General features: G+C 40.5%; 1 protein-coding gene across 1 annotated transcript; it reads left to right on the forward strand.

Annotated features, from left to right (window-relative positions):
- Positions 1-148: 148 nt before the first annotated feature.
- Positions 149-9437, forward strand: MRPL22 (mitochondrial ribosomal protein L22). The gene is made up of 7 exons (XM_059825629.1): positions 149-176; positions 261-306; positions 2737-2872; positions 4869-4934; positions 5454-5531; positions 6376-6445; positions 7646-9437. Exons 1-7 carry the CDS (start codon positions 149-151, stop codon positions 7855-7857), a joined length of 636 nt encoding a protein of 211 aa, XP_059681612.1. The 3' UTR covers positions 7858-9437.
- Positions 9438-15617: the final 6180 nt, after the last annotated feature.

Here is a 15617-nt window from a genome sequence, read left to right on the forward strand (position 1 = left end):
CCGGGCCGCTCCTCCCGCCCCACGCGCCCCTTCAGGCCGCCGTGGGCGACTGCCGCCAAGCGCTGCGCACACCGTCGCAAACTGCCGTAAACGACGTGCCCAGCTGCGCGTGCGCTGAGAGCGCCCGCCGTGAAGCGAGGCGGGGAAGATGGCGGCGCGGTGGGCAGTTGGGGCTGGTAAGTCTGAGGGGACGGAGCGGAGCGCTAGCTTTGGGGGTTCTCGCCTGCTTTTTTCTTGCTCACTGTGCTGCTTCCTCGCAGGTCGTGCCTGGGTGTGCGGTCTCCTCGGCTGGGCGCGGCCGGAGAGGTGAGTCTGCTTCTGCAGTGGTCCTGGAGAAGGGCCATTCCACCGGCATCCCGGGTAGTGGGACTCGGGCCGCCTAGCTCGGGGAGTCTCTGGGTCTGGAGACTCCCCGGGTCGCCTGGCTCGGCCTTCTCGCTGTCTTTTCGCCCTGGCCCGGAGCTGTAGGGTCGCTCCGTGACTCCGTCTTTCTATGTACTTGGTGATTGTGGCATCATGGAGATGTTTCTCTTTCTCTCCTGCCCCCTTTGTATCGGGCATCTAGATTTTCTCTGGCTTTATGGTGCAGGTCACAGTAACGTAGTACCTGTTGCTCCCCTCTGTGTTCTCCCTAGTCATTGCTCTTCTGTAGTTGCTAGTCTTTCTCCTCAGTCTGGAAGAATGGCAAAGTTGTGCTGGGGGAGCATTGGTCAATGCTGACTGGATCCCTGACTTCAGAAGATAAGCTGATGGGGATTCTCAAAGTGCAGAGCTTTGGTCTCTGCTAGAGCTGGTGGAGGTAAATTGTAGAGACCTGTGTCACTGAAGGAAAAACAAATAGGCTTGTGTTGCCTGTGCTTTGATTACTGCCTTGCAGTTGAACAGAGTTGCGTGCTAATCACTTGTTTTACTCAGTTTTTCTAGTCTGTATGTCTCCCTCTTAGTGCTTATGTGTGATTCTTTCTAGAAGGGTACTCAGCTTTTTTCTTTCCTGTTCCCATTACTTACCTATTTATAATGTACTTTTGTTTGTTGCTTATCACCATTTTCTTTTGCTTACAATGTATTTGTGTCCTCTTTCTTTTCCTAAAGTTATGATAAATAGAGTTGCTCTTCACATGAGGTTTGATTACTTTAAGGTAGAGGGAATGGGAGATTCCTTAGTTTGTCAGGTATATTAATGTGTTCTGTTAATACCAAGAAAACAATCCTTAATTCATTACTGCTTAAGTTGCTAAATTGCAAAATTATATTCATATGCTTATCAAATATTTTTCTGTATTAATTGATGATATTATGTCTGGTGATGATGAATTGTTGTCTTGATGAGTAAAATTTTTAAGTATTAAGCAAATAAACCTGTTTTGGTAAGTATCTGAAAAAATATTCTATAACATTTAAATTTGTATATTATGCTACCCTCTACTGATAGGGTCATAGAATAGTTTGGGTTGGAAGGGATCTTAAAGATCATCTGGTTCCAATCTCTCTGCCATTGGCGGGGACACCTTCAACTAGACCAGGTTGCTCAAAGCCCCGTCCAACCTGGCCTTGAACACTTCCAGGGTTGGAGCATCCACAGCTCCTCTGGGCAACCTGTTCCAGTGCCTCACCAACCTCATAGTGAAGATTTTTTTTCCTAATACTGAATCTAAATCTACCCTCTCTCAGTCTAAAGGTCTAAAGCCATTACCCCTTGACCTATCACTACATGCCCTTGTAAAAAGTCCCTCCTCAGCTTTCTTGCAGGCCCCCTTCAGGTACTGGAAGGCTGCTATAAGGTCTCCCTGGAGCTTTCTCTTTTTCAGGCTGAACAACCCCAACTCTCTCAGCCTGTCTTCATAGGAGAGGTGCTCCACCCCTCTGATCATCTTTGTGGCCCTCCTCTGGACTTGCTCCAACAGGTCCATGTCCTTATATTGGGGGACCCAGAGCTGGGGGGTGAAAACTTTAAGGTGTACAATGCCCTTTTGAAACTAATCAATGTATTCTGTTTGCCACTCATTTTTAAAATGCTTTGCACAGTTTGGCTACCCGCACGAAGCTGTTCAAGCCTAAGTAAAACTCACAGTATCTGGTCTTGAACTCGTCTGTTTCTTGTTGCTGTGAGCGGCTGCCCAGTACTGCCTTATCTAGTCAGCAGGGGGCAAAATGTAGCTTGTTTTTTCTGAATCTGAGGTGAGTGAACTGACTGAAAACTAGAGGTTTTTTTCTATCAGCTGCCTTATATTGACCTGATTGTATTTTGAAAGTAGTTTAGAGTATCTTCCCTTTCAAATATCAGAAGGGACAAATGTTTATAAGCTTCTAATACTATTTTGGTACTCAGTCCCTTGAAAAACTAGAGATTTTTTTACTGCTAAAAATTTTCTTGATAAGAGTTAAATAAGTATTGGCTTCTCTTGGAAAGGATAGAAATGGTTTGTGTGAGTAATGAATCCCACATAAGAACAAAGAGGTGATTGTGTCTTTAAGTGTCCCCAGGTGGTCACACAATGGGGAACCTCATGCTATACAAATGGTTCATGGTTTGCTTTAGGAAGCCTGAGGCTTCCTGTTGAATTAAAAAGCCTTTTCAACGTAAACTATAGAGGACTTGGACAGCTTCAGTTTGTGATTAGTCAAATGTGTCAGTTCTTTTTATCAAGACAGGTAAGTTCACAATTTTCCAGATAAACTGGGCAGGGACAAAGAACTCTTGTGTTCAGCAGCAAAGCCTGTGGTCTTGTCTTACAGGTGGCTAACATCCAGTAGCCTTTTTCCTCTGTCATGCATCCACACAAGCACATCTCTGCAGCAATTTGGGAAGTGGGAGAAAAAGAACAGGATTGTTTACCCTCCACAGCTGCCTGGAGAACCTCGCAGACCAGCTGTAAGGATACACCTGTGAATTTCCTTACCTGTTTATGTTTAGCAGTTTCTGAACAGATTGTCACTGTCTCTGGGTGACTCCACAAGGCACTAGTTTGATAGGTTATTCATTTGTTACTTAAGATTTTAGTAGTTTGGCATATTTATATTGTAAAAGTTAACATCACTTTGAATTTCTATTTTGAATTGAATTTCCATTTCTAAATTATATTAGAGCTTCAAGTTGCTTGTAGCTGATCACCTACCTTATGTGTGATGTGAACTGCAAAGGTGCCACCATCTGTTTGTAGAAGTCTCTGAACTACAGGGAGGTAGAAGTTACTCAGGATGTATCAGTGTATCATTATACACTTGTTCTGTTTGTACTGACAGTAAATAACTGGAGAAAAACATGATTGTATTGTTGCTTCTATGCACAAAGATATAAATGTAACTCTACTTGACTAGTGGAACTACTGGTGCCTGTTTGGTGTAGGTATGAGAGAGTGCATGCTCTCTTAATTTCTTGATTTCTCTGCATTATAGATTCTCTGAGGTCTAATGTGTTGCATCTTGCTGTGGCCTCCCCTTAATGGAGCTATTCAGAGGTTGTTTTCTGTTGTAGTGGTTGCTTGAAATATTTAATATGGACTGAGAAGTTCTAAAGTTAGATGGGCAGGGACATGCAATCAGATGTGCCATACAATTGCAGGAGTTTTTTTTCCTTAGGAAACCATTTTACGTATACCGTACAGTGGGGTTGTTTCTTCAGTCTGTTGCACAACAACTTGTGTTTTACTAAACCATTCACTGTAACAAAGAATCTAAAATCCTTTTGTTACCTGTATGCTCGGTGTAGGGCCTTCTGCTGGCCATTCAGAAGACTTCTGGAAAAGTCACCATAAGTAACATGGTCAGTTTTCTTAAATGCAGTCATAACAGGTTAGGTTTTGATAACAGCAGGTTTATGCCTGTTTTTCTCTGTCCCCTTTTATTGATAATTTTGTAACTGGGAAGTACAGTTAAATGTGAATGGAAGCAAGCCTCTTAATTTGTCACGCATGAAAACAGTGTTGTGTATGTGATCACTGAAGGGACTAATCAGTGCCACTTTCTCTACACCACAGCCTGGGAGAATTTTTGGTGAATTCTTCAGTATTTCCTCACTCTCAAGAACTGATATTTTGGAATTCCATTTTTGTAATTGTTCTTCACTGGGAATTAATGTGTTGTGGCCTCTGTTATGCATACTGCTCAGCAAAGTAAAGTATTTGCATCTCAAAAGAATAGGGTTTTTTTGGACGTGTGCTTTTGTGGGCCATGAGCATTTATCGCTTCTGTGAACATTAGGGCCTAGGATGTAGAAATACATGCTGTGTACTGTGCTGACTAATGCAATGTATGTGAAAATGTAGTTATCAACCACCTTGCTTATTAAATCAGTTTTTTACCTGTTCGTAAAGAATGCTGTCTCTTTCAAATTTGTATTGATGTTAAATTTTTCTAGCTAGTTCTGGTCCCTGTTGGTACAGGTATAATGTTAAATGGGTCTTTGGAGACAGCTCTTCATGCCACTCAAACTTGAAACCCTCTTCACTTCTGAAGAGCTAATGAAGTTCATTCTGGTAATGTTGTTTAGTTGCTATCCCAGTAAGCTGACTTGACAGTAGAGTGATGTTTTTAAGACTAAATGGGCATGTCAGTCTGACTGCTTCAAAAGGTGGGGAGGAAGAAAGGAAAAGACAGTGAAAAATCTTCTGATTGTCCTTTTCAGGGACTTCTGTTTATAAACTAATTCTTACAAGATTGTATTAATTTTCTGTGCATTAGCCACTTTTTTATAATGCTTTCAGTTTCAAATGTTGAAGGTATGCCTGATTTGGTATGTTCATGGTATAGTAGGGGGAGTTACACTTATTTTATTCCTAGTAAGAATATAGATTGTAGAGCAGACATGTGTGCTCCATTCTTGTTTTCACAGCAAAATTACTGGTCCTCTAACTTTTTTCTGCACCTAGGAAATATATCACTGTCGGAGGGAAATAAAATATAGCAAAGATAAGATGTGGTATCTGGCAAAACTGGTAAGCAAAAAATACTTTGTACTGTAGTTGTTAGAACGCAAAATTTAATGGCTGTGTTTGCCTTAACAGCCTAGTTCAATCACAGTCTAATCAGCATCTTCATAATAGAGTCCTGGGGAAGAGCATGCATCTGTGCAAGCGAACAGTTGTTTGTAGTTTGGTTTAGCTGCCTTATCCTAGTATGCTCTCAAATGTGTATTCAGGATTTTATGCAGATTATGCACTGTGGAAGAATTTGTGTTGGTTTGTGCCTAGTAGTAGATGGCAAGGGGAACTTGGAAGGATAGGAATGGGCTGTTTTTCTCTTTAAGAAAAAAAATTGAATGTTTTATCAAGATGTATTCAATATTTAGCTCAGAAGTTCTGTATGTAAGATATTACATTGAAGAAATGGTAATTGAGGAAATGGAAGTATTTTGATTTGCTCTTTATAATGGCAAAATAATTTAGATATTGTCTTCTGAATAAGAAGGGAAATACTTGTAATTGCAGAAGTTAACTTTAACACTTTGATTGCAGATAAAAGGAATGTCCATTGATCAGGCTCTTGCTCAGTTGGAATTTAATGATAAAAAGGGAGCAAAGGTGATCAAAGAGGTATGTAGTAGTATTCTTTAACACTCCTAGTTTCAAGAAAACTTTAAAATCAATACCTATCGCCAGAAGTTTGGAGATGTTTCTATTTCTGTGTTTTCCTGTGTTTCTATTCAGCCTGTTGGAGCACATTCAAACAATGTGGTTTTGTAGCAGTCATGTAATGTTGTGACTTAGAATATGCAGAGGTCACTCGTGCTGGCTCTTTTAACTCGTAATGACAAAAAATTACATGTGGGCACCCTCTCTAACAATATTGGTGTTAAGTTCATGGTAAATAATGCAGAATCCTTGTCACTAATGGCCGCTACATCTATGTGCTTTGGTTCTTAAAATTGTAAGAGATAAAGGATATCCTCATGGCAAGGACTGAGTTCTGTGAAGGTATGAAAGCTTTTCGTGCACTGTAGTTGTTAAGAGTCTCAAATTACTCATTTTCTTGGCCAAAGCACTGATTTCTGGCATAATGACGAAGAAGCATGCTGCATTAGCTGAAAAATATTGAATGGCCTAAGTTCATTTTACCCACCTTGGAGTTTGTTTCTAGTCTGATGTCTAATTAGACATAGGTCCATGGATGGAAGGCTGGCAAATGCTGGTGGGAACCATCTTTTCCATGCCCTTTCCTCCCAAAAAAATGTAATAAAGTTGTCCTGAAGCTTTTTAGTCTGTATGCAAAGAACATGTCAATGTAAAAGTTGTCTGTCTTTCAACAGTTTTGATCTCTATAGAATACTTTTTCTGTAACTGACTTAAACTTGGAATTTCTTCCATGTTATCTGGTGATAAGAAGTAGCATTGCTTAAATTCCTACTCAGTATTTCCATTTCTTCTCCTTTTGTTACAGGTTCTGTTAGAAGCCCAGGAAATGGCAGTAAGAAATCACAATGTGGAATTCAAATCAAATTTACATATAGGTACATTTTTTCCTTATTTTGTGCAGAAAAAGGTCATCCTACCCTATGAAAAAATTTTATCCTTAATAAGGCTTTATTACTTCAAATCAGCAGAAATGAATAGAGTATAGTTTCTAGTAAACTTAAAGGCACGTGCTTCCAACTTGCAGCGCAACTGAAGTTAGTGTCGCTGTTGAGCCCTCAGCCATCAATTTGTTATATTTGTTGTCTGACTGGTGTTTTTCTGGCATCCGCTGGATGCGTTGTTTTTAAGATGCGTTCATCTGAGAATGGAGTTTCTGCTTCCTATGTGAAAAGAGAAGGTCCTGAGGGGGAAAATGCCTGACATGATTATGAAAGAAAAACTGTTATTACTTCTTAATGTTGCCGGTGAACATAGATGCTGGAAGCTTTGTCTGTGGCTAGTACTACTAGCTTTGCAGGATGGGAATCTAAACTTCTTTTAGAAACAGTGTAGAAGTAAATTAATATTGACAGCAGACTTAAAACGGCTTTCTTATATATGATTACAAGATAAGCTTGTAATAGCTACAGCACTTTCTCGCCTAGAAAAATGTTAGAGAAATGTTTGCTTGTAGATGTTTTTAGGCCCAAAGAAAAAAAATTCCCATTTTGCCAAATATGGTATAGATGTTATTAAGCTGACCTTACAAGCTTAAAGTAACCTGGATAGTAGAGCAGATTAGATCAGAATTCTTTGGAGCCTTCCAGGCCTCTGCCATAAGAAGGTTTATCTGCTAGTGCAGGACTGGATGTGTAGATAATGAAAATACCTATGATGAATGCAGTAAAGGGAGAAAGGAGGGAAGATGAGGTCTGTAAGACTTCTACAGGAATTAATGAGACAAACTACTGAAAAGCAACAGAATTAATGCCACCTTCAGAAGAGCTATATAATCTAGTAAGTTCTCAGTGTAGCTTTCTTTGGATTTGTCCTTTACTATGTATTTATCTTTACATGCACACTTTCTAAATTCACCTTTTTGGTGCTCCTGAAGAGTGTTAATTCAACTCACGCGTTCCTTTATAGCAGTAATCTGCTAAATATAATAGAAGAAAGATGGAGGAGAGAATCCTGAATAGAATTAACTTTTCATATTCATGAAAAATACACTGACGAGACAGTGTTTCAGTTGCAGATGTGTAGTAGTTTATTCTTGACTGAATAGTCTTCTCTCTCCCCCTACCTTTTTCCTTCAGCTGAGTCAATGACGGGCAGAGGCCGCTATGTGAAGCGGATTCGTTACCATGGCAAAGGCATGTTTGGTGTCATGAAAATCGTCAGGTGCCATTACTTTGTGAAGTTGGTGGAAGGTCCTCCTCCTCCTCCAGAGCCACCAAGGACTGGTTTTGACCAAGCAAAAGAATACGTGCAACAGCTACGAAGTAGAACCCTTGTTAATACACTGTAACAAACTTTTGTGACTATATAGGTATTTCTTGTTTGACAATGTAATTATATAAAAGAATAATTAAAATGATGTTTTAGTTATATCTTTGGTGCTGCTGGAGCTTGGATGTTGCAAGAATGATTGTAAGCTTTTTTCTTACTTGTCAAGCCATAGGTATGGAAAAACCTTGAAAAAGCAGCAACAGATGTTACTTTCTCTGAGTTACTTGGACCACAGCATTCAAGCTCTACCCTGAACTATCAAATCTAGAAAATACAGTACTGTTATGAAGCTTGTAAGGAGCTGTGTTGTCCTCAAATTCATGCAGCTGTCTCTCTTACGTATGGTTGGGTCTTTTATTGTAAAAAATATGTGCTTGACAGTCACGTTGCAAGTTCAAGGCTTGGACTAAAATTTGACATCTTAAAGTAGCTACAACAGTGGAACAAAACAAGCAACAAAATAGTTGAGACTATCGGGTGTGAGTTTATGGTTTCTTTATCTGGGCCCTAATGCTTTTTCCTTACAGCCTCTGTTGTGCATCTTTGGCATTGTGTCTGGGATTGGGGAATAAACAAAAATTTAAATTTCAGGTTTTGACAGAGTCGGTAGGTGGCAATGTTTAGTTTGTCAAAGAGGGAAGTGGCAGCGAAAACTTACAGTATGTTGAAACTCCGTTCTTGATTCTGACCATGGCATTAATAGTCTGATACGTGCATGGAGTTCAGGCTGTTCTCTGAGGAAACTCTGTATGGATAACAGGCACGATATGGAGAAAAGCTTGTCTTGGTGAAGAGTGAACTGATTATTCTGCACTGTCTGGAAACAAATTGCTTTTGTAATGTTGAGGCAAGTAAAATGCTCAATGGATTTAATATGGAATGGCTTGTCGCATATACAAATCAGGCTTTCAGTTCTCTGAAAACAGTCCCATTTTTATCATTAGTTTGCAGAGAAAAAGATCAAGGTCAGTAGGGGGAATCTCATTTCACCCAGTCAAGCTTTCAACTCAGATGGCCAGAGATCATGAACATCAGCATCAAAAGAGAATGAGTAGTTGCTTGTCTATGCAAATGTCTGATATTTAGACCTTTCTTTTCTATGCTGGGAACGTTAGAATGGGAGATAGATTGCTTACCTCATTTGGGTCTTTTTACCACACCAGCTAGTGGTAGCCTTTCTTACATATGTTTACGCTGATCAGTACTTGAATGATGGCAAAGGGACAGTTCCTGTAAGGAAACAAATTATCTTAATTGTTGTCTTAATGAAGGTGGCATACTCTTCTGGCTACCAAAGAAAGGGTCTCATGATCTTAAAGGGTGTAAGTGAATTGTGAAGTTACGCAAGAAGTACATGCATTGCTCAATACCATTAATGAGTGCTTATTTGCAGTCTGTTTTTTCTGCAGTGCACCTAACAGATGCATTGCTTGCTTTAAAGCCATGATTTAGTAACTTTTGTCGGAAAGCTATGTTCCTGATAAAACTCTCCATCTCTGTAGTCCCTGATGTGTGTTTGAAGAACTGTTTGTGGTGTGCTGTGGTAAACAGCTGTGCTTTGCTCTGCCAGTTGCCATTAAACTCTTTTGTCATACTGAATCTCTTACAAGTTGTAGCAAACTTGAATGACTTAATCTTTTTGAGGGTCAGTGATGTGGGAGAAAACTAAGGAATCGCAAAATAATCCAAGTTTAATAAGCACTTGTAAGCTTGTAAAACCATCTTGAATATATTTTATTCCAGTACCTGTTTGTCCTGTATGCTGTAGATTTCCCTTTGGATCCCTTCTGGACCTCCAGACAAGGTTGTATCCTTATAGATATCATTGTTCTAGTTATGAATCTGCAGACGGGGAGAGAAATGAGAATGTGACTCATGTCTTTTCCAGCTTCTTTATGATGCAGCAGGTGGCCCTGACACTCCTTTAAACAAACAGACTTGGGCTTTTAAAATTTTTTCAGTCAAAAAGCAAGGTTGTTGCTTGTCATTCTTAGTTTCTTTCTCAAAACAGTAAGTGGGAAGACTCTCTTTTGACATGCTTTTCAGCATTCCTCTTATTCCTTAGTACCCTTTTCTGTCTCCATAAAGATGTGTAACCCATAGTGGGTCCTTACAGTGTTGGCTAAGAAAGCTCCACAGCCATGGCTGTAACAGTACAATGATGGGAGATTTGGTCAGATGAAGGGCTTGAACTGTCTCGATCCCTGCCTTTCACTGGTGGGACGGTAAGAGTGCCTGAAGTGGTTTCTGTGATAGGTACATGAGAACATTGATGTCGGAACCTGCCTGAACCTTTTTAAAATTCAGTAAGATCTCGTGATAATGCTTCATATGTCAATTTTATAAAAATAAAATTTAGGGTTTTTGATTCTACTGTGCTTTCTTGGTAATTAGTACATCTACACTTCACTTAAATGTTTGATACGGATTCAGACAGAAAATTCCATGCTAACTGCAACAAGTCTTTAGCAGAAGATAGTTTATTGCTGTGACCTCCAATAAAAGAACATTCTTAAATGAGCCATCATTAGAAGCGGAGGGGGAGAGGCACCTAGGCCTCTACTTGATGCTAATTTTATTAGTAACGTCTGGGGGCACTGTAAACTCACCACTTGTGTATGTTTGTGCTGATGTTACAGAAATTGTAGAAGGCGCAAGTATGCGTGAAGGTGTAGTAAGGCTTCAGGGAAATCTGAAGAGAGTAGAACTGTGAGCTGTGCTCAGCAATGTGAGATTTAATTGAGGAAAACTTAAAAACCTGCTGTTGAGCTTGTTCATAAACATTTTAAAGTATTCAGTGAGAAAGTTGAAGTACTTTTGTCAGACAGCCTGATGTCTTTTTTGAATGTGTTTTTTTTCCTTTTTAAAACTCCTGAGCAGTTACTGAGGAGGTCCTTCGTCAAAGGTAGAGTTAGGAAAGACTCATGAATATGGTTATGAAGTGATCATCTGCCTTTTTGAAAACATGGAAGATACAGGAGTATGCATGTGGGTGTGATAGACAATCACTGGACAGTTAGAGACCCCTGATTCTGGTCAGGTCTGTACTGGAAAATGCTGTGAGATGGACAATGTTAGGACTTGGGTGGTACCTGGGCAGTCAGGCATGTTCTGCCCAGTGCTTCAGCTGTGTTGCCATACCTGGCATGAACTTGACTAGACCAAGGTCACACAGTGCGAATCTTTTAATTACCCCTCTTTGCACAAATGTGAGGTGTGTAACTTTACCGCCACCTCCGCATTGAGGAGATGCTTGGGAAATCCTTCAGTCATTGGAGTGAAGGAACAATAGGAATCACTGTCTCCTTTCTGCCAGTCCCTATGAAAATTCACTGGTGGGATGCTGAAATGTAATTTGCAAACAGAATTCTCTTTTAAATAGAAATAAAGTTACTCCTAATATCCTCAATGAACCATAGAAACAAGTGTGACCATATGAGCTATAGTTCTGCTGAAAATGCCCCTATTTCTAGCTTTTCAAAGAACAAGCCTTTATTGCTGCATGACATCTATCCAGCTGCACTTCAGTCATGTAATTTAAAATAATTACTAATTAAACAAAATAAGAGACTGTAATAGTAATAATAATCACACAAGTTACTGTTTGCTGCAGCCTTACCTAGGGAAAATAACTTCAAAGGAGGGGAAAGTTTCAGGAACTGACTTTCGAGTACTTAGACTGAAGTAAGGAACAAGTTATCTCTTGGGAGTAGTCAGCAAATGCAGAGCTGATTTTGTATTTGCTCTATAACATCAACACTCTGTTCTTGTTTCAAGGAAGTTGTACACTAATAACAGAGGGCAGGCTGCCATTGAAGAGAACGAGCCAAGGAGAGTGTAACTTTACATTGCGCAAATTAGGCATCCACCTCGGAGTATTAGCTGAGGAAATTAATCTGAAAGTCTGTGTAATACACTTGAACAGAACATTCTTGAAACTAAAGACAAAACGTGGGGCAGAGCATCTGAATAACTACTGCTTCTGTGTATTGCACAGTAGTACAGCCATCAAGTTTTGTGTGGTAAACTGAATTTTGTCATATATGAACCTAGACTCACTCCCTTTTTCTTTCCTCCGAAAATAATGAAATGAAGGCTTAAGCTATAGTTGTATTCATGTGGTATCTTTATTTTAAATTAGCTTGGAGTTGGGACCACTGACAATGCTGCATCAAGTCACCTCTGTCTCTGTCTAACAATATCAGAAATCCAGCCACCTCTCTGGCAGCCTATACTAATGCTATGCTACTCTCCCTGTGAAAACGTCTTGCAAAGGCCAGCCTGGGCCTCCCAATCTGTACTCTGTTGTTTTTGACCTTTGTTCTATTGCCTGGTGCTACCGAGAAGCGGTTGACTCTATCACATTGTAACTCTCCTGTTGCTATCCTGCTAACCACCTTTTTGGCAGGATGAACAAGCCCAGCTTCAATGTCTCATAAATCTAGTTCTCTAGCCCTTGTGCCGTACCCTCTCCAGTTTCCCCATCTTTGTTGCAGTGGGGGACCTAAAACCAGACTCAGTGTTCCAGGTACAGCTGCACCAGCACTGATGAGAGGGAGATAACTTCCCTTGGTCTGCTGGCTATGTGTTTAATGGGGCCAAGTATGCAGCTTGCTGTATCTGTGATGAGAGCATGTTGTCTCACATTCAGCCTGATGTTCATGTAACTCCCAGGTCCTTTTTAGGTCACTCATCAGAATTCCAGTAAGTACCTGTAGCACCTGTGTTCCAGCTATCATTGCTTTTCTGTATATGCTAATGAGGACTTCTTTATCACTAGGAAGTTCTGTTATGTGGATGATAATTTTCTTTCCTAATAGAAAAGTTGCAAAGCAGTTTTCTGGCTTCTGTTAATAATCAAACTCTTAGGCTATCTAAGAGTGGAGTAAAGGCATTTGTACATACTATTGCGGTAAACTCCATCAGTGTACGCAGGTAATAAGCAGTGAAATGTGTTTACATCTCTCCTATTGATTATCTTCAGAGCAAGACAAACATAGGTCCTTACTGTATGCTGGCCATGTAAATTAAAACTTGAATTAAATGAAAACAGAGTGGACTGTGAGGTGCACTGCACTGGGCCATTAAAGGATTACTGTTAAAAACCGTCTCTTCTAGATGCCCCCGATTCCTTGCCTTCCTTTTTCCCCACTTAAAATTCCCAATAGTGCATTGAGATGAACTCAGTAGTTAGTAAATTTTCCCCTGTGTAGTTTACAAGCTCAAGGTTATGGGCCAGAACAAGTAGTGTCGTGCTATAAATCAGGTGTAATGGAACAGCTTGAGAGAGTGCACAGAAGTCCTACTTCCCCTCGTGCAGTGTGCATCCTAAAACTCTGAAGGTAGAGTTGGCACAGACCCAGAAACCCCCACAAATGACTGATGAAATCATTATTAATGACCCTTGTCCTGCTACCCTTTCTTCTGGAGCTTGAATTCCCTGAATCATTCCAGTACAGCAAGGTGTACTGGAAAATTCTTAAAAGGGCTGCAAAGGAGAGAAGACAGAAGTTTTCACCAGAAAGGGGATGTAGCTGAACCCCACTGTGGTGCAGAATTCAGGTGGGACATCTGCCTTGTGGTAGTTCTCCTTCCAGCAACTAAATGCTTTTTGTCAATGTACTGTATCATAACTTACATGGCTTTAGCTTTCAGCTATTCCTTACGGTTCTGTTTCTCCCCACTGGCTTAAAAAGCCCTTTCCTGTTTCTTTTAGGCCTGAAATGTGTTGCTAGTTCAGTGAGTCTGAATGTTGGACCATCTAAAGAAGAACTTGCGTGCACAGGCAGAGAAAGGCAGTCCTGAGTTTGCAACCAGGGTCCTCCCAGCAGGACTGGGCTCAAGGGTTTTACTCAGGTTAGTATTGTGGCTGAAGGCCACCTGGATGGGTTCATACTCTGTCAGCTCAGAGCACAGGCATCAGCAACCTGCAACAGTCTGTGCTGTGACAGAGGGGTTTTGACTTGGAGCCTGTAACATGGCTCTTGAGAGAAAAAGATCAAGCTGGAGATACCGAACCTTGAACTGGTTCAATCACCAGGGGTGACTTCTCCCTAGAGCCTATACTATAGTAGCAGAAGAAGTATGTTATAATAGCATATCCATGCATATGCTCTAGCGATGTTTTGTCTGCCCTGTCCATGTGAATTGGGGAAGCCACCCAAGATCTCTGTTGGTAGCAATCTCATTTAAAAAACACTGTTGCTAAGTTTCGTGCTGAGTGTGCCCAGGACCTTAGGTAAATGTAGAAGTGTGGTTTCAGACACTTGAATGAGGGAAGACAAATGGCACCTTCTTGACTGAGACATAACTGCAGACATTTGAGTGTGAAACAACTGGAACTGTGGTGCCTTTAGAAGGGGGAGGCGATTTCCAAAACCAGCAAAGGGTAGGGACAAAATGATGTGGAACTTGGATTTACCTTGGGCTGACTGGACTCAAGAATAAGGGTCAGAAGTCTGGTGCAGTTACACCTTTCTTACCTACAAAAGTCAGTGAAAATTTCTGTCCAAGATCAAGGCAGTACCAACTGAACTGTTGTCTAGGTAGCTAGAATGTCTGGGTTTGTCTCTAGTATGTCAGATTTCAAAGCAGAGATTCTCACCTGTTCCCATAAAATCCTAGGTGTTTCAAAGACACTTTTCATTTTCCTATTGCTTTTATTATCTGTCTCTTTTGGGGGCCTATGCTCACTACTGTTGTGGGAATGGATGCTTAGAAAGCAATTACTGTTCATCTTCTCCATCTGTTCTGATGCTGGATATGCCTGTCTTTTTGAAGGCTTTCAGAGTCTGTGCTGGGAATGCATTTCTCTTCCTAGTATTGAGAGATTTGTATTTTTAATGGGTATTTGTTTTATCTATCACATGCTAGATTTATTCACTTGATAATCTTAATCTCTCAGCAATGCAGGCCATCTTCTTATGTCCTGATCTAGCACACAGGGATTTTATTCATTTAACAGTTTGGCTTTTGGATCAGATAGCCATTAGAGATAAATCCTGCAGTGTGCTGAGTATGCTCCACACCACCAGTACTGAGAGCAGCAGTAACTTGCAGGGACCCTGCAGCATCTTTCAGGATTGTGCTCTTAAAAGCTTTCTTTACACATGAAGTATATGAATAAGTTACTGTGTGGTGCATGTCTTTCCTTCCTAGACCATATCCTTCTTTAATATGATTTCTCTCTGATAAGTGAGACTTCATGAAATTTTTGCAATGACTGCCTGTGCTCAGTTAACCCCTTCTGGGTCTCTTGGGAGTTCTTTTCTATATCCATCTTCTTTGATAGGAAACAAAGGCATCCTTCCTTCTTCAAGGTGTGCTTTGTTAAAGTTAGTTGGAAAATGAGGGGGAAAAGCAAACAAAAATACTTTCATGAAGTGACACTTCTACCCCACTCCAGCACAGTACAACAAATTCAGTATCATTGTCCCTGAATGTAAGACATGAACATTTCTTTCTGTCTACAGCAGGAAAAAACAACAGGTCTTTTTCTTCTTCTCTGACACAGAAGCTTCCAGCTTATTACTATGTTTTTAGAAAAACCAAAACTTAATTCAGATCCTTAATCAGACAGCATAGTATCTTCACTTCTTAAAAGTAGGTTTCAGATGTTATATTTATTCCTGATAGGAGTCATGTAGGCCAAAATTCTAGGTTTCAGAAGGAGGCTAGTAATACATTTTCCTCATGTGGTGCCTGGGATAACAGGGGAATAGGCGCAATGACCCAGGGGTGCATCCTATACCTACAAGGTGAAATGCAACAGCAGCCCCA

Source organism: Gavia stellata, chromosome 16 (genome assembly GCF_030936135.1).
Source record: "Gavia stellata isolate bGavSte3 chromosome 16, bGavSte3.hap2, whole genome shotgun sequence".
NCBI classification, from domain to species: domain Eukaryota; kingdom Metazoa; phylum Chordata; class Aves; order Gaviiformes; family Gaviidae; genus Gavia; species Gavia stellata.

Bases quoted from the DNA above. Each gene is read 5' to 3' on its own strand.
- MRPL22 (XM_059825629.1), top strand. From the start codon at position 149: ATGGCGGCGCGGTGGGCAGTTGGGGCTG. The intron at 4,935-5,453 runs GTAAGCAAAAAA...CTTTGATTGCAG, and splicing joins TGTGGTATCTGGCAAAACTG to ATAAAAGGAATGTCCATTGA. The intron at 5,532-6,375 runs GTATGTAGTAGT...CTTTTGTTACAG, and splicing joins GAGCAAAGGTGATCAAAGAG to GTTCTGTTAGAAGCCCAGGA.